This window comes from Castor canadensis, chromosome 8, assembly GCF_047511655.1.
Source record: "Castor canadensis chromosome 8, mCasCan1.hap1v2, whole genome shotgun sequence".
Classification (NCBI taxonomy): domain Eukaryota; kingdom Metazoa; phylum Chordata; class Mammalia; order Rodentia; family Castoridae; genus Castor; species Castor canadensis.
This window is the reverse complement of record NC_133393.1, coordinates 82,435,770-82,462,975: the sequence shown is the minus strand read 5'-3', so window position 1 is coordinate 82,462,975 and position 27,206 is coordinate 82,435,770. Positions and strand designations below refer to the sequence as shown.

The 27,206-nt window shown below is 39.1% G+C and overlaps 1 protein-coding gene across 2 annotated transcripts in view; it reads right to left on the bottom strand.

Moving 5' to 3' along the window:
* The window catches only part of Ano6 (anoctamin 6), a 177,426-nt gene extending 158,145 nt beyond the window's left edge, over positions 1-19,281 (bottom strand). The window contains exon 1 of one of the 2 annotated variants that reach the window (XM_074083210.1): positions 18,751-19,281. In XM_074083210.1, the coding sequence (XP_073939311.1) occupies positions 18,751-18,823 (73 nt within the window). In that variant the 5' untranslated portion in view covers positions 18,824-19,281. The remainder of the gene's footprint in view (positions 1-18,750) is intronic. The other variant, XM_074083211.1, reaches the window with a different exon arrangement.
* Positions 19,282-27,206: the final 7,925 nt, after the last annotated feature.

The window sequence follows — 27,206 nt, the reverse complement described above, 5'->3', positions numbered from 1 at the left end:
TACAGGAAAAGTGAAGAATGCATTCTAAGCACAGTACTGAACTCTACGCATTCTGACCATGGGCTGGTTTTTCCTCAACAGTGGTCTCCTTGGAACCACAGACCTTCAACTACAAGGGTTTACTATAATTAGAATTAGGGGAGATCATGAGAGTGATTAGTGCCCTTTTAAGAAGAGGTAGGAGAGGCATCTTCAAGCCAGGAAGAGATTCCTCACCAAAAATTGACATCTGGGCACCCTATACTCACATTCCCAGCATCCAGAACTGTGAGAACATATATTTCTGTTGTTCAACCATTTTGTTATACTGGGTTGAGCAGCCTAAGATGCTATACTATCTGACCAGGAACCACCTTAGTGATTAAGCCTAAGTTTCAATTCTCATCAATCATTTATTTGCTGTATAACTTTAGGCAAACTACTTAGCTGTCCTGATTCTCAATTTTACCCTATGTAAAATAGGTATTATAATAACAGCACCTCCTTAATAGCATCATTATGACTACAAAATGTACTGATACATAAAGTATAATGATGCCTGGCACTTAATTTATGTTGTTCTTTTTATGCAGCTTCTTAGTTTTTAAAACATTGGGCATAGAGCACACCCTTAAATCGTGGATTGAAAGATTTCATCATAAAGGACTGAACTAGGCTATGTGAGGTCATCTAGCCTACCGCCATTTGAAGCAAGGCCATAATACCACAATCAGACCACTCACAGCCTTGCTTATTTTTAAAGAGTCCCAGGGAAATGAGTCCATATTTGAACCTTATTAAGTGTTTAACAGTCTATTCCACTAGGTTAACTATAAGAACAAATTTCCTAAAATCAATAGGATTTATTGGATTACATCCATTTCTACATTATCATAGGCTAGTGGTCAGCTTTCTCTTCCAAAGCCCAACAACTTCAGACCCATGCTTTCTTCTCACAGTTTACCAATGTTTATTTTGACTTGAATTCTGAAATATAGAAGTATTTCAAGCACTCTATTGACCCAGGTTAAAAAAATCCTGAAGAACTCAAAAAGGATTATACTGGAAAGGGCAAGAAAACCAGAAAACACAGGAAGTTTCACTAGACTCAGTCTTTACTCATTGGTTCCAAAAAATGTTGCTAATGATTCTGATCAGAATCATTTATTGTAGAAGGTAAATGAATACATTTCATTTAAATTCATCCTTATTATAATATTATGAGAAGTGAGCCCCGGTATAAACTGAATAAAGTCACCAGAGGAATAAAATCAATTAAAGACGTACTATGTACTTACACTCAGACAGACTTAGAAATTCAGTGCTTTAAGCTAATTTCCCTCTTGGTATTTTCAGAACCTAATTCAGTAACACAAGTAATGCTTATTACTAATATTAATGTACCATACGCTATCTCTGTCAACTTAATAATCTTGGTTTTCTTTTACTAAAATGTCAATCTAACTTCTGGAATCCTACCCAAGAGAATCTATGCAAAAGTATAATTAACAGATTGATTCTATAGGCATATAATTAGCCACGGGTCTATTCATGAATGTCTGTAATTCAGTTATTTAACACATTACAAGAACTTTACTTGAAATCATGAGATTTACATTATTTGGCTAATATAAACAGCTACTAGCACCAGCTCATTGAAGTGTATTACCTCATTTTATCTTCACAATGAGGGAGGAAAAAAAAGGCTAAGAAAGATTCAACAACTTACTTAAGGTTGCATAACCAGCAAGGAGCAGAGTTATGATTTTAATCAGGCATTCTAACATAAATATATTAGGGAAAAGCCTCTTAAGGAGACTTTTCTACTGCTTTATACTGAGAGATTTGAAAAACATCCACCAATAAAACATCGAAAAAAAGCCAACTAAGGCAAAGAAACATTTTCTATAAAAGAGCCACTACAACCACCAACTTCAGGAGGGAGAGTGGGTTTTACTGAGGACCCAAAAAGCCCGTTTTAATTTTTTGCTTTTGTAAGACAGATAAATAGAAGATATACTTGTTGCATCTAATTTTCATATTAAGAAAAATGAAACTCTTAAGATCATACTAAACACTACATTTCAGTATATTGAATTAGTAGATGTTTTCACTGCAAAATATGCAAGAATTCAAAAGAAATGTTCCCATTTTCCATTTTCATTTGTGGGGCTTACGTATTCCACTACTAGTCAGGGCCAGTGACAACACAGCAGGTAACCCCTGCCCACAAAGGCAACTGGTTTCAGGGGCGTATAACCCCATTAAAGCCATCTGCTAGGAAGAGAACCTACCAGAACTCTTCCTTTCTGCAGATGATATGTTGAGAGGGATTTTAAGAGGATGGAAAACTACCACTGCCCATTTGTTCCAAGGGAGAGCAGGAGCTGCTAGAGAACCTCCAATGAAGCCAGATCAAGACTTGTTCCTGAAGCCAAACGCCTCACTTATAAACTGATTCCTTCATTGTTCAGGCTATTTGGCTCTGGCTTTCCAAACCTTATGAGCAAGATTCCTCATTATAACAGGAAGTCAAAAGTCAAGAAATGAAAAAAGCAGTAACATTCTCTTCTCATCTTCCTCCAATACCACTACCTAAGGAAATGCATTGCAACTCATACATGTTAAAGCCATCATTCCTAAGGAAACATCAGTGTGGGAGCTGATGGTAACAGCACAGGAAAGCTGAAATTTTCAGTTTCAAAATGCAGTGGTGTTAGTTAACAATTTCACAGCACTGGGTAGCTGATAAGTCTTTAACCCCTAAGTTCTGTGTCATAATTATCCTAGTTTCAAAGTACTGGCAATTCAATCCCTTTGGATCAAGGATCCCCTTCAGCCTATGATGAAAACTATGATTCCTTTCCCTACAATTAATGCAAAAAAATGCAAATAAACACATTTCCCGTACAGGTTAGGGGATTCAAGTGCTCCCCTTCCCCACGCCCACTTACGTGGACCCACAGAGTTAAGAGCCCCTATGTAATATCTGTGTACTTGGGTAATAAGAGAAACAGAATTGGGATAACTAGCATCTTCCTGGTCAGTGTTTCAAAGAAGCCTCCACTATACTTAAAACTTCCAAGAGTCTCCTCAAAGACATTTGACAAGAACTCTCCTTTAAAAAAGACCTGCTTTTGAATCCCACCAAGCTGTGAAGATTTTCGTTCATTGCCTACTGTTGGTTATAATAAGGCAGCAATCATGAACATAAGAACATGAACAGAATCAAACGTGATCTGGTATTATTATTACTCTATTTCCCTGTCCAGCAATTTTTAAGTTATTAGGAAAGCTTTATATAGCACATATTTGATTAGGCATTTGTAATTATTTATATAAAACATAGGGCAAATGATCCTTCATATAATTTCCTTTACCTACTGTTTCCATGAGAAAATGAGCTTCAATTTAAGTTACTTTTTCCATACTGTACAGTTCCAGGAGATAATTTGCTATAAGTGAGAAGACAATACGTATGCTGAAGCTCTCCTACTAATTGCACTAAAAAACAGCATTTATAAAAATTCCTAGTAAGAGCAAAAAGAGGAAATTCAATCACTGCTTTATATATTAGAAAACGAGTACATCTAGAAAAACGAAATGCTTTAAACCAGGCTGTCATGGCTGGACAGCTCTATTTTAAGAGGTCCTTTTAGAAGTCCAGGATGCACGGCCAACACTATTCCTATGTACAATAAATTCATTTAGACTTCAAAAAGCTACAGAGCAATTTACACTCAGGATTATTATTTTATCATCTAAATAATCTCTCATTACTTTGTGGAGAAATTAGCATGGCATACAGCATAACTACAGATGGTAGATTTTCTACATATAATTGCAAAACATTGATTAATATACAGTCAGCCCTCCATATTTGCCAGGGGTCTGCAGCTGCAGATTCAACCTACCTCAGACTGAACATATTCTAAACAAAAAAACCCTGCATCTATATAGACTATTTGTTATTATTCCCTAAACAATATAGTACACAGCTATTTACATAGCATTTACATTGGATTTGGTATTACAAATCATCCAGGGATATTTAAAGTACAGAGAAAGATGTAGGTAGGAAATATGCAAATGCCATGCCATTTTAGGAAGGGACTTTTACATCTTTGGATTTTGATATCCAAGGGGGTCCTGAAATCTATCCCCCACAAATACCAAGAAACAACAGTAAACTTTTCTGAGTTAGTTACAGATTAAAAATCAGTAGTCACAATCACCTTTTTTTTAAAGGTGCATGAAAAATTGTAACCTTTCTTATTTTACTTAAACTGAGAAGGGAACTTTTTGAAATCCATTTTGAACATATGTGAGAGTTCATAAAATTTAACAAAACAAATGACAGCAGCACAAACACTAGTTCTAAGTGGAAGTCTGACAATAACCCCTAAATTTTACCTAGTCACAGGCTTCTCATTTGTCCTTAAATTAAAAATGGAACCAGATGTTTTCCACATTCTGTCCAACTGGGTCAGGGTGTTTTGCCTGGGCATTTACCCACATGTAGCTAATTTCCCTCTCCTAAAGCAGACAAGGCTTTTCTTCCCTTCAGAGACTCTCTTTCACTTCTAAATACATTTGGCTTGGTCCAGTAAGGACAGAGACTGGGGCACTGGAGGCTGCCTGAAGGAACAAGACTTGTCCCAAGGATGGATCAAGTGCCTTGACCAAATCAAGGACAGAGCCAGGAGGAAGACCACCTGGAGGATGAAGATATGGAAAGACAGGCAGGCACACTAGCTCAGAAATGCCCTGGGCCTCAGGGAGGAAGGAAAAATCCAAGAGAGGATATCAAAGCTTTGAATACCTAGTATATTTTCAAATACTGGGATTTCTGACAGGGTTGTTTTCTTGAAGCTGTATTTTCACAAGACTGAAAAACTGTCCATTTGCATACTGAAAAATGGAGGGGAGAGCTTTACAGCCACAGGTGTTAGAATTAAAAGTTCTCACAACACCAAGGCATCAGCATTTCTTATTAGCTCTGCTCAAATATCATACAACTTAACTAGGTCACTCCACAGCCCTGGGGAACTGCTTTTGAATAGAAGTGTTTACTGCCAGATCTAGATTTTGACTATGCCAGGAGATAATTTCCCCATGTTCCAGTAAACATTGGGTCTTTTTTAGGTGCCAGGCTGAAGTTAAACCTCCTATCACTTCTTGCAAGATACTCTACACCCCTCCAGCACTGTAAGTATAATGAGAATAAGTATGATATTTTGGTCACAAATAATGCCCAAGATTTAAGGTATCACCAGTACAACAGCTAAAGAAGGAGCCAGAGATACAGCTGATGTCATTAAATCTACAGATGGCCACAGACAGGCAGGCCATTACCAGGTTCTGTCTCAGGCAGGAGGCAGGTAGTACTGCACTGAAAGCAGGCTTTATTTCCAGGCAAGAAGGTAATTAGGAGAACTTGAGGAGAGCCAGATAGAACCTGAAGAAGTAAAGAGACTGAGGTCACAGGTGTATTTCTGAGAAAGGATTTTAGACAATTGTGGGGGAAAAGAGTAGGCAATATTATCAGAACTGAAACACAAGATTAACGCTGGACTGATAGTAAAAGCTGAGTCCTTCCTTCCTCCCTGCCTAGAATCAGAATTAGTTCCAGAGACTGGTTGTGGCTGAGCTAGGAAGTGGGAACCAAAGAGCCCTAGGTAGGGTGGGGGCGAGGCAGGGGCTGGAATACAGGCAAACTAAGCCTGCTTTAACCCAGGTGGTGAAGATGACTAATCGTGCAAACCAGACTCAAGAAATCCTGAGTCATCCATCCTTAAGAGAAACCAACGTCAGTGAAAAGTAACTTCTATGGGAACTGGGAATACATGGGCTTAGACAAATATTTTGGAATCTAATATCTATGGTCAATACTGAACCGCTCCTTCATTTTGCACAGGTCACTCTTATTTTTCTGTTCTCAGAGCTCTTTAGTTACCTAACGATGCTAATAATATCTGTCTGAAGTATTTTTACCCGTAAAAAACATCAATAACAGCTGACCTTTTGGAAAAATAAGTTATTACACTGACATCCTCATGCTGAAGGTAAGCATCCACCTGCAGTTGTCTCTGGACTAGTCACAGTCACCAGCAACTGCTGGGGGGATAATGATGAGACTGAATATGCAGTTTGGTTTCAGAGCCACAGCAAGGCAATTAAAATCTGAATTTCTTCTACAGAATAAGCTATGAGTTCATTTTCCTTACACATTCCCTCCCAACTTAAGAAAACATTTGCTAATTTCCTATTATAGACAAGGCATTTTTGTGAGCTGCAAAAGAGACTACAAAAATAACTAAGATCAAAAAATACTTGACTTTAAAGCAAAAGTAAAATTGAAAGTATCAGTATTGGTAGTCTGGTACTTATAAGAAAAATGTAGTAATTTGAGACTAAACTGAAAATACTTCTCTCAGATAATATTTTGGGTTGGGGGGCAGCACTGGTTTGAACTCAGGGCCTCATGCTTGCTAGGTAGGGCACTCTACCACTGGAGCCATGCTGCCAGCCCATTCTTGTGTTGGGAAATTTCAAGATAGGGTCTCACAAACTGTTTGCCTGGGCTAGTTTCGAACCACAATCCTCCTGGGCCCTGTCTCCTGAGTAGCTAGGATTACAGAGGCATGAGCCACCAGAATTAATAAGTCACAGGATTTTTGTATAATAAGTAAAAATAGAATTTGCATCCCTTTCCCTTCCGACCAGGGAACTGAATATTAGCCTTTATTTTCATCTTCCCAGTTACTACATTACCAGTGTGCTTCAGCTATTCATGGGGAAGGAATTCTAGACACTGACTCTCTAGAGTGAGGATTTCACAAAGGGAATTGAGAGAAGCAAATATATTTGAGTCACCTGTAGGGCTTTTACACCCTCACAGGAATTCTGACTCATGTCCCAGGGTTTTGGTTGTGGCTCCTAGGCAGAGTCAGCCACTCTTCCTCCCACAGAGATGAGTCACATCCCTCAGCAAGCAGGGCAGCAGGACTAGAGAACCAGGTCCTGGCTGAGAATCCACAAGACTCATTCTCTTCTATTCCCCACCTCCTTGAGATCAGGAGAGGAAAAGATGAAATGCAGGAACAGCTAAGCCAGTTCATCCTCTCTTTCCTCCTCCTCCTGTATCAGCTCAGGGAAACTACACAGAACTGCTGAAATCAAAGGGCTAACCTCTTCTCCTTAACTCAAAGAAGGGAGATGATTATGTTAAGTTAAACTGCAAAGGGAGAATGATGGGAACTGAGGGTGAACAGCCAAGTTTTTTTTTGCTTTCCAACCCAGTACAAATACTGAAGCCAATCTACCAAGCAATAACAGGTCTCAAGACTTAAGCAACAGCACTGCTTTGCAAGGTGCATTAAGAATATAGAAATCAATATGAACGAAGCCTCCACATGGTGAATTATGTGAGCCTGAAATCACGTAGTGTTTCACAAGTTCACCTAATGTATATCTTGAGCCTTCTCACAGACCTGGTTTGTGAGATGATAATTTAATGCCACATGTTATTTTTAGAATTATGAAAATAACAGCTGCACTTGTCATCCATGGCCCAATGAGGGCCCTTCCCCTTCACCCAAGTTGTCTTTTCAGCTGTGCTGTCCTCGTTCCAGTCTCTTTTTCCACAACCTTTAAATATAATTTGCTGGCACTCGCTGGTATATCTATCTTTTCTGCCAGGATGCCTACTCATTGAGGGTATTGGCCATTTCTGTCTTGTTTGTTGCTTAATTCCTAGTGCTGCGCACACAGAAGGCACTGAATAGATATTAGGTAAATGAATGGACTTCTGCATGCATTTTGGTTATTACTTTATTGCTTATAGACTATAAATCTCCACTAAAAGTGGGATCTTCTCTATACACTTCTGTATCCCCAAATCTTAAAAACCTGTAACCTGTAAAAGGTCTACAGTAACTACTTCCTAAATTAATATGGGTTATATGGTGAGGTCAACCCAGTGTTCTAAGCTAAATGAAATCTCTACCTACATGACTTTAAAAAAGCAGTCAGCCTGATTCATGAAGGCTTCTCACTGCTAACAACCCATAGACAACATTCAGAGGGATTTTTGCAGGGGGAGGGGCCAAGTAAGTTAGTCAAGATTATGATTGAACTCTTCAAAATAAGTATCCTGAAGTATAAAACAAGCCACTAGCCACAGCTTAACTCTCAGGAAAACCATGATTACTCTATTACTAAAAAGCCTTTTGCTATGTTTGCTTACCCTTAGAGTGATGAAAGGCCTGTTTGGAAATGTTCACATCTCCCCTATGATTTGTAGCCTATAATGAGCCTGTTATAGAAGCATGTACCCAGTGGGCACTAAACACTATTTACATTTAAATGCAGGCAAGAAACATGAGATGGTCTGGCAAACTGGATGGCACAGTGGCTGAAATCCAGCGGACAACAAGAATGCAGTTCTAAATGCTGTTAAATGAAGGATGGAACTTTGTTTTTTATTGAAAGAGTCCTTTCTATGAAAAGCTTAAATATAAAGCAAATAATCTGAAACCCTACTTTATTTGGGGATAAAACATCTTTCTTCCTTCCACTTTGCTTTTACTCACTCAGATGGAATGGAATGTCTAAACTTGTCTTAGGCCTGATGCTACAGGAGGGGGTGGCCAGTGGTCAGGCTCTAACCATTGTATGGACACAGACTTTTCAATATATGAAGTTAGATGCATTACTTCATATACCTGTTTTGCAAATTAGGTAGAAATCACATCACTTTTATACCATTAAACTCAAAACTATTCAAACTATAAGGAAACTTCTTTGTGTACTCACTTCTTTAGTTTTACCATTTTGCCCTGTATCATATTCATCTCTTTTAGTGGGTTTTATTTAACCCGAAACTTTTCAATGACACTCAATGAACAAAAAACTTTAGTCTCATGGACAAATTAAACATTTTGGAATTTTTCCTTTTAAATTAACCCACCATTATAGTAAAAGCTATAAATATGCCTGTATTAAAATTTTATATAAAGTTGGGCATGGTGGCAGATATCTGTAATCCCAGCTACTTGGAAGGCTGAGGCAAGAGGATCAAGAATTTAAGGCCAGCCTGGACTACACAGTGAATTCTAGAACTGTATAGTAAGATCCTGTCTCAAAACAACAAAACAAAAATTCATACGATCAATATCAAAAACACTATTCTTCAGCCCCAATAAGATACTTTAAATTTTTAACTTTTCTAAATAAAGAAAGTTTCTTATTTTTTATACATATTCTTCAGAATAAAGACTATCAAAGTATCTGATATTCCTTTGCAAACTTTTTACCTTTCTTACTATAATTATTATAATTATATCCAAGGTGGAACAATTCTGTTATGAAATGCATGTACTAGAAAATCGTATTTGATTTTCAAATTATATTTCTCCATACTTTAGCTGTTTTATAATGACCATGACTATTATTGACTGATCTACTATGGGCCGGGAACCATCCCTCATATGTTGAATATATTAATTCATTAAGCCTTATAAGAATCCAACGAAATATCATTGTCCTTTTTATATTATTAACCCTACTCAGTATACTTTTCCACACATTATAAGAACATGTCCAGGGGCTGATCAGTATCTAAATGCCTATCTTTCCTGTCATATCTCACATTTCTCAATAATCGGTATCTTTCATTTACTCATCCATTCAACAAAAAATTTATAGATCACCTACTCCATATCAGGTACCATGCTGCTCACTGAGGCAACAGTTTTCAAGCTACAGTATGAAATGAAAAGACAATAAATAAAAATGAGCTGTATAAGTGGAAAACATAGCCTTGAGATAAAGATGAAATCTCTAATTCAAGAAACAAGAAAGGTAAGTTTGGGTTAAGACACAGGTAAACACAGTGACCTAAAATATTAGTGACACTAATGTGTAATTATGGTCAGCTTTCAGTATATCAAGCATCACAATCCTGCAAAGTAAGAGCTTTAAGTGACATCATTCATTTGATACAACCACCCTATGAAACAGTGTCTCATATTAGCCTCATTTTACAGAGGAAAGTCAGGTTAATCACTCAGGGTCAGTGCCAGAATGTAAATTCCCATCTGTGCAAGTAATGACGGGTCTCCATCTCTATGCAGAACAAGGCTAAGTTGTCTGATGATAAAGGACTCAGGAAAATGATGAGCAACCAAGGAGAAGGACAAGGAGCTGACATGAGATAAATAAAAAGACCATAGACTGGAACAGTGGTTCATTTCTCCCTCACCATCGATAGCCAAAGTACAACAGGATGCCAGTCCACACCCATGGTCAAATAAAGGTGAGGCTATCTATCTGTATTTGTAACAGGTGGCAGAAATAATCTTTCAGCAAAGAGTCAAGTCATACTTTCCTTCTAATCTTCAGATCAAGTACCTGAAATAGAATTCAGGCTTTTACCTTCTAATCCACACCTTGAGAAAAGGTCACCTTTGCTCAATCTCTGATCCACACCTTGAGAAAAGGTCACCTTTGCTTGGTCTCTGATGCCAACGCTTATCCAGGGATGTAAAGGGGAGGAAAGTGGACCTCGTCCTGTATGTGGCCTGCTCTCTCCTTCTCCTCTCCTGACCCAAGTCACATGGATTCCCAAAGCATCCGAGCCCTGTGAAACTGTGCAAGAATAATAGGGTAGCTGAGAAGGTTCCTTCTCAGAGACCCAACATAACCTCCAATTCTAGAAGACAGAAATATTAAGGACTGAAACAGACACTGCACATGCAGTGGTAGAAAACTGGGATGGTGTTGCAGGGGGCGGGGGTGTGAATGGAAGGGATAAAGAGGTTTTAAACATGAGGCCAATGATCCATTCTCTCACGTGCTGCCTGACTGCCCTCCCTCCACTGAATGGTGACCTTGATTCCTCCATGTTTCCATGCTTCTTCCATCGCTAACAATGGGAACTCTGACCACTAAAAATCTCACCATTAATCTTCCTCTCCTCCTCCTGTGATATTCTAAAGGCTCAATTTGTAGTAAAGGATATTCTCTTACTTAAATGTCTCTTTCCTTGGAACAGCAATTCCCACATTCATGAGTCATTTATTAAGAGCCTGCTATCCGTCAGCCCCTATAGCCTTCTGCTAAGATTTCCTAAAAAACAAAACAAAAACCTCTTGAAATCTGTTTCTTGGAATTTGGAGAACATCGTCAATCTGTCTGCAAAACTGAGCATATAGGAGAAAACACACAAAAAATTATCTGACAAAAACCATAGGCTATTATTTTCCAGCTCCTTTGCCTTTAAATACATGTATCTGCAGCACAGTCAATGTCATGACTGTCCTTAACCTGACAATTACTGAGCAGTTCTTGGATGCATAGTGTGATGCAGTGCAACACAAAACAGACAGCCATAGTTGAGGGGAAAGGACTTAGTGACTTCACAGGTTAACAGTAACAGTTACCACGACTGCCTTAAAAAAAATTAATATAATGGTGATATATAACTGTCACTCATGTGTCTGAGTGAAAAAGCTGCCTTCCTACTACTGTACATGCCACCTTATATCTTTCCTGCAACTGCACAGGGCTGAGGAAACAGGGTCAGAGAAGCTGAAAAACTGGCCTCAGATGACATATTTGAGGTGAACAGCACAGGTGCAGGTTGGCCACAAACTCAAGTCTTCAACTGTAAGCCTTTGCTTTTTTCCTCCTTACCACCCAAGAGCAACAGCAGCTCATGCCTTTCTAAGCTTGTGTTGGCTCTTTATAATTTTTTCTGGCCTTTTGAGGAATTACTTTTCCCACAAAGACACTAGGAGGCTCTTATTAAATTCTAAGCAGGATCCCAACGAGTAAATTTAACACTCTGTTTCTTTACTGCTTGTATCACTTAGAAAATAATAATGGCTTTTGTTTCTTTTCAGAGAGTTCCTTACTCAATTGAATTAATCAGGATTTGTTCAGTAAATAACAGCAGAAATAAAATGATACAACAAATGAATCCAATTGTTTCACATTATTATATACATAACAAAAATCTTTAAAATAATATTAAGGCTCTGATTGGGCTTCTATATAGGAAAAAAGTATGAGTTTTATTTAGAATAATTTCTTCTTACAAACTTGGCACAAATCAGAAAAAAATAATGCTTTAGATTGTGGCTATGTGATGCCACAAGAAAAATTCAGCCATCATTTTGTCTGTGCAACGCTAAAGACTGTTTTTCAAACATCTAGCTAGAATGTCTGGAGAGATCGTAAAAAATTCAATTATGTAAACGCAGTCTTAGTTTCTATAAAACAAGCTTCATAAATAAGCCTTTAATTTGCATAATTGTATTTTGTAGAAGAACATCTATTTACATGACTTTGACCTAGGGGTAAAGTTCTGCCAAAGTTAAAATAAATATTATAGAAAAGAGAATTTTAAAGACCAATATCCTTTTTTCCCCAATCTCAAGTATTTATATTTTAAAACAATGTGGGAAATAGTAGAGTTTCAATGTCCTAGAATGAAAGCATTAAATATAAAAGCAACATCTGGACTTCACAAAAAGCATGTATTTTCTTTCATTTGTATTTTTGGCTGCTGAATAACTTACTTCAGCAAGATCTGTCAATTGATATTCAGATATGTAGCCAGGGCAGTAATAAATACCATGGCAGAAAAACTTGCCTATTAACCCTTCAACTTGTCTTCTATGAAAAGGTTCAATCTGATATGTTTTGGCTGAACAGTACCTGAAATGTCCTTGGTCCATGTCCAAAATATTCTATTGTTGATATATTCATCTTGTATTCTTCAAACTGGCTGCTTCTAGAGATGGATGCTAATTAATTTTAGCTGCAGTACTTAAAACCAAAGCAAAAACAAAATATAATCATGAATAACAGAAGCTAAGGCTGTAACTCAATGGTGGAGCATTTGCCTAACGTGCATTAGGTTCAGTGTTCCATTATTATATATCCCACAATAAGAAATAATAATAGTGATCATGATAAAGGCATAAAACAATCATTTTATTGCATTAAATTCCCATAAACTCTATCTTTACATAAGATTTACCAATCAGTCCAGGAGTATATTTTCTTGAAGACAATTGGAAGTGATGGTTATTGTTCTAAACTAGCCATTTCTGTACAGACCCAGCCCTGAAAAGGTGCAATGTATCTAAAGTAGATCAGGCAGTATTAAATCATATGGCATGCAAAACTTCCAAGAAAATCTAAAACACAGCTCATACCAAAGTTTTATTGCATGTCCACTCTGTGAAAGCATTATGCTGTTCTTGCCATGGGATACAATGATCAGTAAGACAGAGCTTCTGCTTTTAAGACTACTGTGTTTGGTTAAGACATCATCAGTGAAAACCAAAATACAAACTGTAACGTTTAGCAGAAGCATTAGCTAGAGTGAAACTTTTATTAAAATATAACCATTTCAATCTAGCCTGCTACAAATACCACTATGAGAGTTCAATACATCCTTTAACTTAAGGTTATATTGTGGTATTCTTAATAATATTTTATTATCTCTCTTCATAAATGTCAAAATTAAAATGTTGGTAATGGAAATGTCCATAGGAATTTTTGGCCTAAATTTCTTCATTTCTAAAAAGAAAAAAAAAAGATAAGTATAGAGCAACCAACATATGTGACTATTGCAACCCCTTGAGGAAACGGGGTGGGGAACACGACATAAGAGTTTATTTATCATATCCAAAGAACAATGAGTTGCATAAGAGGAGTCAGGGGAACCTTTTGCAAAGTAATTATTTGACTCAAAAGTTAGAACACGGATGATAACTCATGACCATGAATTCAAAACTAAAAATAAGTTTTGTGAAAAGGAGCACAACTGCCCATGCTAAAAGAGAAAGACTTACAGGATAGTTCGTTTTGTTTTGCTTATTAACTCTAATCCCTTTGGTAGAGAAAATACATTTGTATATATCATACTGCATAAGTTGAGGGTAGTATCAGGGTTTATTTTTTGGGAACCATAATATCTTTAGGATACTCAGGATGTTCCATTTTCTTGATTCCCCACTTCCTCACTTGATATTCTCACCCATTCAGGGCTAGGTCGGGTACAGACACTGTAGAGCGGGATTCCCCTATGCAAGGTTACATGCCATCTCCTAGGTAGTCATTGGTACCATACTTTCTCCTGGCACACAGCTGATTACAGCAATGACTGATTGCCACAATTACTGTTCACTTATCTGTCTTCTTCCTAGATAGTGAGGTACTAGAGGTAAGGGTTCAGAACCTACTAGAAGGCCTGGAAAAACATTTACACTCAACATTTTTGAAACAGACAACGGAGGGTATCTCAAAGTGCTTAGAAAAAAGAGAACTCTCTAGGGCTATAAAACCACTAGGCACTGTATTAAACAAATTATTTTTAAAGTGAATCATTCATTCCTTCATTGGTTAGCTCCTACCTAAGTCCCCTTAGGGACACAGCTTGAAACTCAAAGTACCTGCTTTCAGGGAACTTAAATTTTACAGAAATATGTGAAAGACATTTAATAAATGTATATATATATATCAGTGGAATGTCTACAACATCTTGGGTATTTTGCATGGTTTCTAGAATTCTCAAGTGACCTAGACCTAGTCACCAAGAAATTTACACTCTAGTTGTAGAGACAATAAATACAATGATAATAAACAACAAAGGCAAAACACAGAATGAATGCTAACTGCATAAAACCCAGAGACAAGGAATGTGAGCATTCTTGATGGGTGCTTTGAGCTGGAGGATAGGTAATAATCTGGATTTGACACACTTGGTAGGAGAAGGAATGACTGAGAAAGAGGGGAGGTGAGGGTAAAACCACCATGGAAGAGAATGAACCAAAGGCCAAAGAAAAAGGACTCGTTGAAACAACAGAAAATTTTCCTCCTGCTGCCACCTTCCTTCCTTTGCTCAAGTTGGACATTCATCCTAGGCTCCTCTGCTTACCAGAAAGAAATCAGACACTTAGAGATGCTGCCACTTCCATAAAGCTATCAGAGACATTCCTCTCTATTCCTGTGGCCTCTGTAGTCATTACTAAATCCGACTCCTGGAAAGGATCACTCGAACCATTCCCTCCTCCGTTCCACTTTCCAACATGCTGCCAGGGAGATCTTTCCAAAGCAAATCTGATCCTTTCCTTAAAATCTTTCTGTACATCCCAAATCACACAGAGGATAAAATGCCAAATCTGTAAAGTGTGTAGAGAATTCTTCATGGTGTAACCCTTCCCCTGCCATCCCAGCTCCCTTCCCACCACAGGCAACTCCTTGGAGCGCCAGACTCCCCCCTGCTCATTATGCACCCACACAGCCTGGACCCTAGTGATCTCTTCTTCAAAGCTCTCTCCAGCCCCTCCTCCCACAGTTTTGTAACCGCTTCAACCATGGCACTTATTAACAACATCTGGTTTCAAGGAACCTTCCTCCCCAAGGACAAGTGTGTCTCACTCATTTGTATGGCCCAGCAACTAATCCTACACATTGCACAGAAGCATTAATTAATGTTGATGAAACCTACCTGGGACTAAGACCAGATTTTTTTCAGGTGATTTAACATGAAGTGGACTGTGAAGAAATGGAGATCATATGGAAAGATAAGTCTATCTACAAATGTGACAGTGAAGAATGAACCAATAAAGACGGAGAGGTGCAGCTGGATCATTATCTCTTCCAGCCTCTGTTACCCCCAAGGACATAACCATCAGTGGAGGGGATTAAAGAGTAAGCTCTCCCAGAAGTAGACAAAGAACCCAAAGCATTTAACCACCTACCAGCTAAACTGACTGGGACCCAAAGCAACCAGCCAACCACCTAAACAAAATCTTTCCAGCTAAACACTGAGTTTTCCTGAGTTGGTGTTCTGGAAGCACTCACTTCCGGAATCCCTTTTGTTCCCTCAGCAAAGTTTGAACCACAAAGAATGCTAAACTAAATAAAACAGCATATTAAATCTAACTTCTACAGTCTGGCATAAAAGATGTTCCTATCACTTTTTACATCAATAAGAAGAAATGTTGAATCAAATCACTGATAACTGGCAAAGTAATCAAGAAAGCTCTCCTGCTCACCAGATAAGGTGACAACCTGCCCCCCCAGGGCTGGCAATGACATGTGGTCTCCACCAGGGCATTTCCTGCCACTACTGCCTGGGTGTAACTTCTGCACTCTATTGTTGAAACTGATTTAGAAAGTAAGTGGCCTTGTGCAAAAATGCTCTATGACAACAGGTTGCCTCATTAGCAAACCTTTTAAGCATAATTCCTGGTGGTCATGAGTTAAGCAAAGGAGGAAAAGACACTTAGTGAAATTTACCATCTTCTCCAGACATGTTCATACCAAGTAAGGAAGCAACTTTGACAACTATTAAACAGTGCTTCAAGAGTAAGCAGAACTCATTGCTAAAAAGGAAAGGCTCTACATCCCAATCTAATAGAAGACACACTTCCAAATATGTACGTGATAAAGGTACTGCCACACCTAGTTAGAAAAGTTTTTCTGTTTGTCCTTTGAAAATTAGCTCATGATAATTGTCAGATATTATACTGAGGAACTCATGTCAAATTAACTGTCTTGTTATAATTTAATATTTAAGAGGGAATTTACAGAAACTTTCAGTGTCTGAGTGGGTTTTAAACAATTATACAACAGGAATGACAATCAAATACTAGGAGAAATATTAGTCAAGAGTCAAGAGCGTTAACATTACAAAACTAGAGACAGAGGTTAAAATTATGTTTATTTCACCAGTCTCCTCAACCACAGTTGGAAACTAAAATTATTTTGTAATAAGCTGTGCACTGTTATCAGCCTACTTCTGGTAAACTTTAAAAAGGCTTTTTTAATTATTTTATAATGACATAAAATTTCAATAGGCATGATGAAGTATTTTCTGATATGAAAGTCACTGCAACCCACTTTAGTACTTCAAAAAAGAACCAAAAAATGCTGAAACCTGCTTAAATACTTGTTAGACATAAACTATGTTGACTTCTGTAGATGCCAAAATATTTATATGAGTAATTTCAAGAGAGTGGCGGGGAAAGGAGTAGAGATATATAAAAAGTTATATCCACACTGTTTGATTTGATGGGACAAGCATGAATTATATCTGTAATTAAAAATAAAGAGAGATTATTGCCATGCACTTAAGCTGAATTTTATGATGCCTTATCAGGTAAACAGAAACAAAACAAACTATTTTTTTCTTTCTACATTGAGATCTATTGATGGCACAGAGAAACAAAACTTGTAGCCTCTTGCTTAGTCAATTCCCATTTAGGCTTTATCTTTTTTTTAAAACAATACTCTAAAATAAACAGTGACACACCTCACCATAACAGACAAGAATACCTTCCTAGGAAACAGACTGTGCTAATTTTACTGTAATTGTTTAACATTGCTTCCATTACTGATATTTTTACGCAATCATCACTTATTTCTAAGTCTTGCTAAACAGTAGCACCATACATTATCGGTCGACCAGACTAACCAGCAGAAATAGTATTAATCCACACAGGTTTTGCAAGTCAGAAAACTTGGGTTTGAAAGTGTGAAAAAATAAGATCAAGGTATGAGCGTCGGTTTTCGCTCCTATAAAAAAGAATACTATTTGCTCCCTCCATAAAAATAAATGCCTGATAAATTATTCTCATATAAATAAAAGGTAAAGCCGGTTCATGGGTTATAACCCATCTCTATTCAATTTGTTCCTGGACAACAAGGAAATTACCAAATTCTTTTTTGCTTTAAATGACTGGTGACTAAAATGTGAAAGGAAGAAAAACCACACCCAACTCCTAAAATTAAGTTACTTTTTAAAGTAATTATAGAATAGGGCTTTAGGACATGAGATGGATCTGTTCTGCTTTAAAACTGATTTGCCATCCAGAAGCATGAGGCAGAGTCGCCAGAAGAGACGGGCATGGTAATTTAATCACAGTCTTCTGGAGAGACTGATACATCATTCCCAGACAGTGATCTCTACCGGGACTTGATGGACCCCTGCTCCTCCCATTCCGTTCCCCTTCCGCACCCTCGCCCACCCTTTTGTTTGCTTTTTGTTCTCACACAGCTCGCCCTGCATGTAAACCGCCTAACACTTCTAAGTAGGAATGGGGTGCCCCGGGCTTGCTCCCCAAACTGCAGGCCCCCGGGACTAGTGGAGAAAGCCCTGCGGTGCGCCCTGCCTGCGGGATTCCTCCTCCGATCCCTTTCCCCGCAGAAGGAGAAGGAGCCCTGCCCGCGCCCCGCGGCCACAAATCAGTTCTCAGGCCGCCGCGCCCTGCCCCAGCCCCGCTCCCGGTAAAGCCCGTTCACTTTCACTTTAAGCCGGATTCAAATGGGTCTCAGCCTGCTCTGCAAAGCGGGGCCCAAGCCTCGAACCCCGCCTACGGCTCGCCCTGCGCCCGGGCTCTCCGGAATCCCCAGCCTCGCTAGAGGCGCAGGAAATGACCCAAAAGTTCCTCTGAGTCGTGACTTCCGCGTGCAGAAGCGTCCCCTGGGTGCAGTGACTTTCCAGGGTTCGCGTCCCTTCCCAGTCTGGAGGCTGCTTTCCGGGCCGCCGGAACCCACCGCGTTCCATCCCACCCAAGGGTTGAGCCGGGAGGGAGCAGGGGGTCTGCAAGCTCCCTCCAGCCGTCCCCAGCCCGCCGAGAGTCCCAGCCCGAAAGGACAGCGCCCCCCGCCCTCACCGCGTAGCCCCCCAAACTTCTCCCCGCGCCCTCTCGGGCTTTGGGGTGAGGACAAGACACCTCCTCAACTCACCGATATCTCCATCCTCGTCGTCGTCCTCCTCCAGATCCGCTTCTAGCAAAACGTTCCTCGTCATCATCTGCATGTCTCCCCCGGAAGGCGGCTCCCACCAGGGCGCGAAGTCGGGGAGCTCTCCGGGGCCGCAGACCGCGAGGCGCGTGTCACTCGGGCTCGGCGGCCGCTCTGCCCAGCGCGCGCTCCGGGAAGCCCTGCCGAGGCGGCCGGCGACTGAGCATGCCCAGTGAGAGGACGCGGCTCGCTGCGGAATCTCTGAACTTCCCGGGGTTTATGAGGCTGCCAGACCAGAAGGAAGTCGGGAGGCAAGAGGGAGTCGCCCGCGTTTGCGTCCTGTACCCGAGTGACCTCGCGGACCGATCTGGAGGTGACAACGCACGAGGATTCGCGTTCTATAGTTGTCGTTCAAGGGGTTGCTTTCGTGGACGACTGTTACAGGAGAGGGAGAAAACCCCCAATGCTGCAGCTCCCTGGAGGAAGGCGATCAGGAGTTAATGGGGGATCCTAAAGCCAATTCCTCTGATCACAAAGTGGAAGAACGTGCAGAAGGGCGAGACTACAGAAGAATAAATCAGATTGCGGGGGTTGGGAGAGAGGCAAAACTCGTAGATAATAAGCAACAGAAGAAAAGAAAGACAGCTTGTCTATTTATAGTGAACACAAAAAGCAGGAGAATTTCCACATAAAGTGAGGTTTAGGCGGCAAGAAAAGCGCCCCCTACCCCCGCCCGCAGGAGCCCACTCGGAGAGTGGTTTTAGGATACGAAAGTGTGCAGCCCAAGGAAAATGGAAATTAGTCATCGGGCTCAAAGATAGGAAAGAAGCCCATCACCACTGTAGTCACATCTAACTTTTCTAAAGCAATCTGAAAATACCAAGACGAAACGAAGAAATGGAATAAAACTAAGGCAAAGTTGTTTTGTTTTAAGGCTTTCCTGGAAACTAAAGGTACCAAAAGAACAAACACAAAGGAATTTATGGTTTTAACTCTTGTAGTAATTTGTCTGCAGAGTCCTTGGATTAGGTCTGAAGAAGTGAATTGGAAGGGACCAAATATGACTTGTCAAAAGGGTCAGCGTGCTGAGGATGTAGCTTAGTGGATTTGCCTAGATTGTGGGAGACCCTGAGTCCATCCCCATTCTTACATTTATTATGATCTCTCTAAGACTTTTCATGGAAACTTCATATTTTTGCCACTGAAGTATCAGCATCTCATTATAATAACACTAAATCTGTGCATTTTCTTCTTTTCACATACTTACTTTTAATGTTATCACATGAATGAAATAAAACATTGAGACCAATCTTAACTGGGAAAATAGCCACAAATATACATTATAAAACAGGATGAGATTTCTCTTAAGAAAATAGCCAGGAAACACTACTTGCTTCCTAAGGAACTTAATTGAGTAAAAAGAATTAAAATAAAAAGAAAACACAGCACTCTGAAGATGAGCAGGGGAGGATGGGAAAATAAAAGGAAAAAATGAGAAGACATTATTTTCTTTTTCTGAACTTTCCCCTGAGCATGTAAAACCTGCTAAGAGAAACTCCAGAAGTGTTTGGGTGACATGACCAGTTTTCACAATTTTCATTTAACAAATGCCCACACAGTGCTTCTTATGTGCTAGGCATGGCTTTAAGAGTTTTATAAGCATGAAGTCATTTCTTCCCATAACAACCCTAACTCTAGTTGTTACCACTCTTTTTCACTCAAGCACCAGAGATGGATTGTCTTGTCCAAAATTACACAGGGATTAAGTTGGCAGAGCTGAGTTTCAAACAAGTATCGTTTTCCAGGATTTGTGCTCTTACCCACTTCATAAACCACCTCCAAAGACATTGCCAAATCCACTCTTTTTTTTTTTTTTCAAAATCACTTTATTTCCTCCCTCCAGTTCTAAACTCTCAATCTCATCACCTCCCTGCACAGTTCTCTCACCAGATGCTCTGGTTTTTCTGGCAGAAGATTTTGCTCAAAGTTAACTTGCAGTTAGAAAATTCTCGTGGTTTATTTTGCAACAAGTTTCAATGAGTCATCTGGAATTTTTAGCAGATTTTAAAGGTTACATTTTTTTCTTGCTTGATAAATGTTTCAGAGATATTGCTGACCTCCTATATAACTCATGACTGTTACTAGAAGGTAAATGAATTGTTGACTTAGGTTAGCTGTGAGTCTACTATTAGTAAATTCCATTCTTTCCTTTAATACATTTTACTTCCTACAGCTTCTCTCATGCATTATTTTTTGATTGAGAAATAATCCAAGTAGTGGGCCTATATAAGAACCACCTTCTTGGTTCTGAAGAATTACCGTCTATATATAATGAATAGTTTATGAAAGTAAATGTTCATAATAGTATGTGGTCAGGTTATTTGAATTTGCAAATCTTTTCCATGTCAGGAAGCACAGCCTGTTTTTTCATTCACTTGTCTGTGGCCCTTTCTGTGCCTTTCCTATAAATGTTGATGCTTCTCTGGCTTCAGTCCTTGGGCCTCTTTCCTTATCTTTTCTGGTAAAACTCATACAGTCCTATAATTTTAACTACTATCTATTCCAAGCAAGGCCAGTTCTGGGGGAATTTGAATACTGCATTCAGAAGTTCCTGGATTTTTGTTGTTGTTGTTGCTTTTGTTTTTTGGCAGTACTGGGATTTGAACTCAGGGCTTTCATGCTCACTGGAGCCAACTAATAACCTTGTTTTGTGTTGGGTATTTTTGAGATAGGATCTCTTGAACTATTTGCCCTAGCTGGCTTTGAACTGCAGTCTTCCTGATCTCTGCCTCTGGAGTAGCTAGGCGAGCTACTGGTGCCCAGCTAGTTCCTGGGTTTTAATGTTTTGTGGTTTCCATCTTGAATTTTTTGTTAGTGGGGGGGAGGTACCAGGGTTTGAACTCAGGGCATCTCGCTTGCTAGGCAGGCGTTAACCACTTGAATCTCACTCTAAGCCCCACATTCTTTTTTTTCCCCCCATTTTAATTAGCATATATTCATTGTGCAGGGGACATTCATTTTGCCAATTCCAAATAGCCACATCTCCCACAAACTCCAAAATTCTCTCCCTACCCCACTTACAGCAATTGTAAGAAGTTTCATTGTTCTATTTCATATATGCAAATGAAGCCAATCAATCATATTCCCTCACTTTCATCTCCTTCATTCACTCTCACCCTTCCCACAAATATCCCCCTCACACACTGTACTTATTTTATAGTCCTGTCTTTCATTTTTAATTACAAAGTCAATGCAAAGGAGTTTCTCCATGTATCATTGCTATAAGTGTACTTTACTTTGGTCAGTTCAACACCTTCTGTTACTCTCCCTTACTCCTTCCCTTCCCTTTGACCTCTCCCCCCCCCGCCCCCCGCCAAGCCTTAGCTTTCAGTACATATCATTCTGTCCTCTACCAGCACAGATGTATTGCATTTTGATATTGTCAATGCTCTATCATTCTCTTTTCCTTTCCCTCCTCCCCCAAGCTCCATACAGTAGTTCCACTATTACAAACATGTTCTACATATAAATGTGTGTATCATCATGTTTGTTTTTGTGTATGCATTTATCTTTTGGATCTACCACATATGGCCTTTGTCTTTCTGAACCTGGCTTACTTTACTTAACATGATGTCCTACAATTGCATCCATTTACCACCAAACCAAGTTTCATTCTTCCATATGGCTAAATGAAACTCCATATGAATGTGTAGTATACCACATTTCTTAATGTATTCATCAATTGTAGGGCATCTGGTTGTTTCCATAGCTTGGCTATTGTGAACAGTGCTACAGTAAACATGGTATGCAAGTGTCTGTATTGTATCCTTCAGGTATATACCCAGGATCATATGGATCATATGGCAGTTCTATTTGTAGTTTTTTAAGAACTCTCCATACTGCTTTCCATAATGGTTCTCCTAATTTATATTCCCACCAACAGTACATAAGGGTTCCTGTTTTGCTGGATCCTCGCCAACATTTATTGCAGTTTGTGTTCTTGATGATAGCCATTCTAACTAGGGTGAGAGGAAATCTTCGTGTAGTTTTGGTTTGCATTTCTTTTATGGCCAGGGAAGGTAAGCACTTCTTCATGTATTTTTTGGCTCTTTGTACCCCTTCCTTTGAAAATTCCCTTTTTAATTCATGTGCCCGTTTCTTCACTGGGTTGTTGATTCTTTGGGGATTGAGTTTTTTGAGCTCCCTGTAGATTCTGGATATTTGTCCCTTCTCAGATGAATAGCGGGCAAAGATTTTCTCCCATTCTGTGGGTAGTCTCTTAAGTCTAGACTGTTTCTTTTGCTGTGCAGAAGTTTTTTAGTTTGATACAATCCCATTTGTTCATTCTTTTAGTTGCTGAGCCATTGGAGTTCTGTCTAGGAAGTCATTGCCTATGTCTATATGTTCCAGTGTATTTCCTAGTACTTCCTGTAGTTGTTTCAAAGTTTCAGGCCGTATATTAAGGTCCTTAATCCACTTTGAGCTGATGCTTGTACAAGTGAAAGACATGGATCTGGTTTCAGTTTTCTACATGCGGATATCCAGTTTTCCCAGCAACATTTGTTAAGAACACTGTCTTTACTCCATCATATGTTTTTGGCACTTTGTCAAAACTCAGGTGGCTATACTGCATGGATTCATATCTGGGTCCTCTATTCTGTTTCACGAGTGTTCATGTCTGTTTTTGTGCTAGTACCATGCTGTTTTTATTGCTATGGCCCTATATTATAATTTGAAGTCAGGTATATGGTACCTCCAGCATTGCTCTTTTTGTTTAGTATCACCTTGATTATTCACAGTCTTTTGTGCTTCCAAATGAACTTTGGGGTTGATTTTTCAAATCTCTGATGAATGTCATTGGAATCCTGATGGGAATTGCATTAAACGTATATATTGCTTTTGGTAATATAGCCATTTTCATTATGCTTATTCTACCAATCCGTGAACATAGGAGATCTTTCCATCTTCTGTAGTCTTCTTCAATTTCTTTCTTCAGTGGTTTGTAGGTTTTACTGTAGAGGTCGTTCACTTCCTTTGTTAAGTTTTTTTCCACGTATTTTTTGTTTTGAGGCTGTTGTTGATGAAATTTTTTCCTATATTCTTTCTTAGTCTGTTCATTGTTGGTATATAAAAAGGCTACTGAGATTTTTATAAATTGATTTTGTATCCTGATACTTTGCTGAAGGTGTTTATGTACATCTTGGAATTCTTAATAGCATTATGTTTAAATTGTTATTTTGCAAATGAAGTCCAGTGGGAAATGTGTGTAGTTCTGCTCATGGGCGGTCTATCCACTCCTCCGCCTCCCTGGGATGGGCTCTCGGCCACCAGCTCCTGTGTTCCCTAGTACCTCAACCCTCACCACCCTCCTCCTCAACATTCCCAGGACCACTATTTCACTCACCCTTGGTGGAAGTCTGGGCACAGGCACAGGGAAGGTCAGGGTCATTGGCATGCATCTATAGTATGCTAGTATGAGGCATGGTGGCAGCTGCTTGCCCTGGATTAGCAGTGCCACAGTGCACCCAGGGCGGTAGGGAGGACTATGTAGGGAGAACCTCTTGTCCATACCCAGCAACAGAAGTTTTAATCTCTTGGAGGTTGTCCCCACCTGCCAATGTGGGTTACAGCAGAAAGTCAGTGGGAAGGGGAAATGCCTGATTTGAATTTTGTCAATGGCCAAAGCATGGTCTGTCAGTCCTGAGACCAATGGGAGGAGGACTTGGCAGCTGTCAGGTCTTATATGCTATTTGAACAAAAGACCTATATTTTCATTTTGTACTGGACTCTGAAAATTATATAGCTGGTCCTGATTGCAAAATCTTTATTTGTGGGACAGCTCTCTCTTCTGTGTCACAGGTGGTATACCTACCTGCATGCTAGCCATCTCTTGTATGCTCTTTAGACATTTCAAATTTAGCAAGTCCAAAATTAAATCTATAACCTCTACCCTCAAACTGCTTCTTTACATAAAGGAATGATACAAACTAGTTACATAGCTAAATCATATTGACTCCCGCTTCTTTCTCATCCCCCATATCCAATCTGTTGCTAAATCTTACTACATCTACCTCCTGGTTATCTCAAACAAACACTTCCTGTATTTGTTATCTGTTGCTGCATGGGATAAGATTTTAGCCAAGACATGGAGAAAGTAGAGGATTATTACATGCAATTATATGAGGAAACAGAGTTTTAGGCAGAAGGAAAAGTAAATGCAAATATTCCATGGAACAATAGAGACAACAAGCATGCATTATCCCACACAGTTTTTGTATGAGTACCTTTTTAGAAAGGTACTAGAATTACATGATTGTTCCTGATAACATAGAATGAAACCATTTTTACAGAGAGGGATAAAGAACCACATATGAGCCAGGCATGTTGACTCACAACTCTAATCCCAGCTACTCAGAGGCAGAGATAGGAGGATCTCAGCACAAGGCCAGCACGATAAAAGGTTAGTAAGACTCTATTTAAAAAAAAAAGCCAGACATGGTGGCATATACCAACAATTTCAGCTACTCAGGAAGCAGAGGTATGAGGATCATGATCTAAGCCTGGCTCCTGAAAAATAGGCAAAAGGGCTGGAGGCGTGGTTTAAATGGCAGAGAGCAAGGCCTTTAGTTCAAGCCCCAGTACTGCTAAACAAACAAACAACAACAACAACAAAAAACTACATAGAAGCAAAAGTCTTCGTATTTTTCAATAGCAGTCTTGTGATAGAGGGACATTTTTCCAAGATGCTATGCAGGACATGAGCCAATACAATTTTTTTCTTTTCAGATATTACTAGAAAGAGATTTGGAGGCAGTAAGAGATCCATTAGAGATTTATCTATAGAGAGTGCTCAATTCTTATGAGAGCTATGAATCAAGGACCCAACACACTGTTCTTAAGTATAGTCATCATAATGTTAATAGATCTCCTAAAATTATTCTTCCTTTCTAACTGGAGTATTGTATCCTTTGACCAACATCTCTCCAAACTTCTAGTTTCTGATAAGCACCATTTGAGTTTGACCTTTCTTAGAGTCTTCATATAATTAATTGCCAGGCATAGTTGTACACAGCTGTAGTTCCAGCATTCAAGAGGCTCAGGCAGGTTGACCATTTGAGCCCAGGAGTTCAACACCAACTTAGGCAACATAGCAAGACCCCATCTTAATCAATCATTCAATCAATAAAAATGGATTCTACATAGAATTGAGATCATGCAATGTCTTTCTGTGCCTGGCTTATTCCACTAATATAATGTCCTCCAGGTTTATTCATGTTGTCACAAATGACAGGATTTCCATCCTCTTTAGACTGAGTAAACATTCTATTGTGTATGTATTTCACATTTTCATTACAGTTTTATCTATTAATAAGCATTTATGTTGACTCCATATCTTAACTGGTGTGAGTAATGTTGCAGTGAAAATGGAAGTGCAAATACCTCTTTGACATACTGATTTCATCTGTTTTGGTATTTCATCTGTTTTGGATAGTACTGGGATTGCCAGATTATATGGTAGTTCTATTTCTAATTCTTTGAGAAACTTCTAAACTGTTTTCGGTAATGGATATACTAATTTACATTTCCATCAACAACTTATAAGGGTTTTCTTTTCGCCATATCTTTATCAGCACTTATCTTTTGTCCTTTTGATAATAGCCATTCTAATAGATATGACATAGTTTTAATTTGCCTTTCTTTAGTGACCAGAGACTGAGAATTTTTTCATCCATCTGTTGACCATTTGCATGTCTTCTTTTGATAAATATCTTCTCATGTTATTTGCCCAGTTTAAAACCAGATTATTTGTTTTCTTACCATTCAGTTGTATTCCTTATATATTTTGGATATAAGCACTTTCTCAGATCAAGGTATGGTCTACAGATATTCTTCCATTCCATAAATTGTCTCCTTACTCTGTTGATGTTAGCTGTTCATAGGCTTTTAGTTTGAGGTAATCTCATTTGTCTGTTTTTGCTTTTGTTACCTATGCTTTGGGGTTCATATCCAGAAAAGTCATTGCTCAGACAAATGCCATGGTGCTTTTCCCTTGTGTGGTCTTCTAGTAGTTCTATGGCTTCAGGTCTTGCATTTAAGTTTTTGATCCATTGCAAGTTGACCTTTGTGTATGGGGTGAGATAAGGATCTAATTTCATTCTTCTACATGTGACTATTCAGTTGTCTCAATTCCATTTATTAAAGAGACTGGCCTTTCCCTACTGTGCTCTTTGTACCTTTGTTAAAATTCAATTAATTGTAAACATGTGGATTTATTTCTGGGATCTCTATACTGTTCCATTGGTCTATGCGTGCTAGGTTTTTTCTTGTTGTTTTAAAAATAATTAGCTAAAGAAGTGGGTTTGTTTTTTGTTTTTGTTTTTCTGTACTGGGTATTGAATCCAAGGCCTGTGCTTACACTGCTGTACCACTGAGTCATGGCCCAGAAGGAATATGCTATT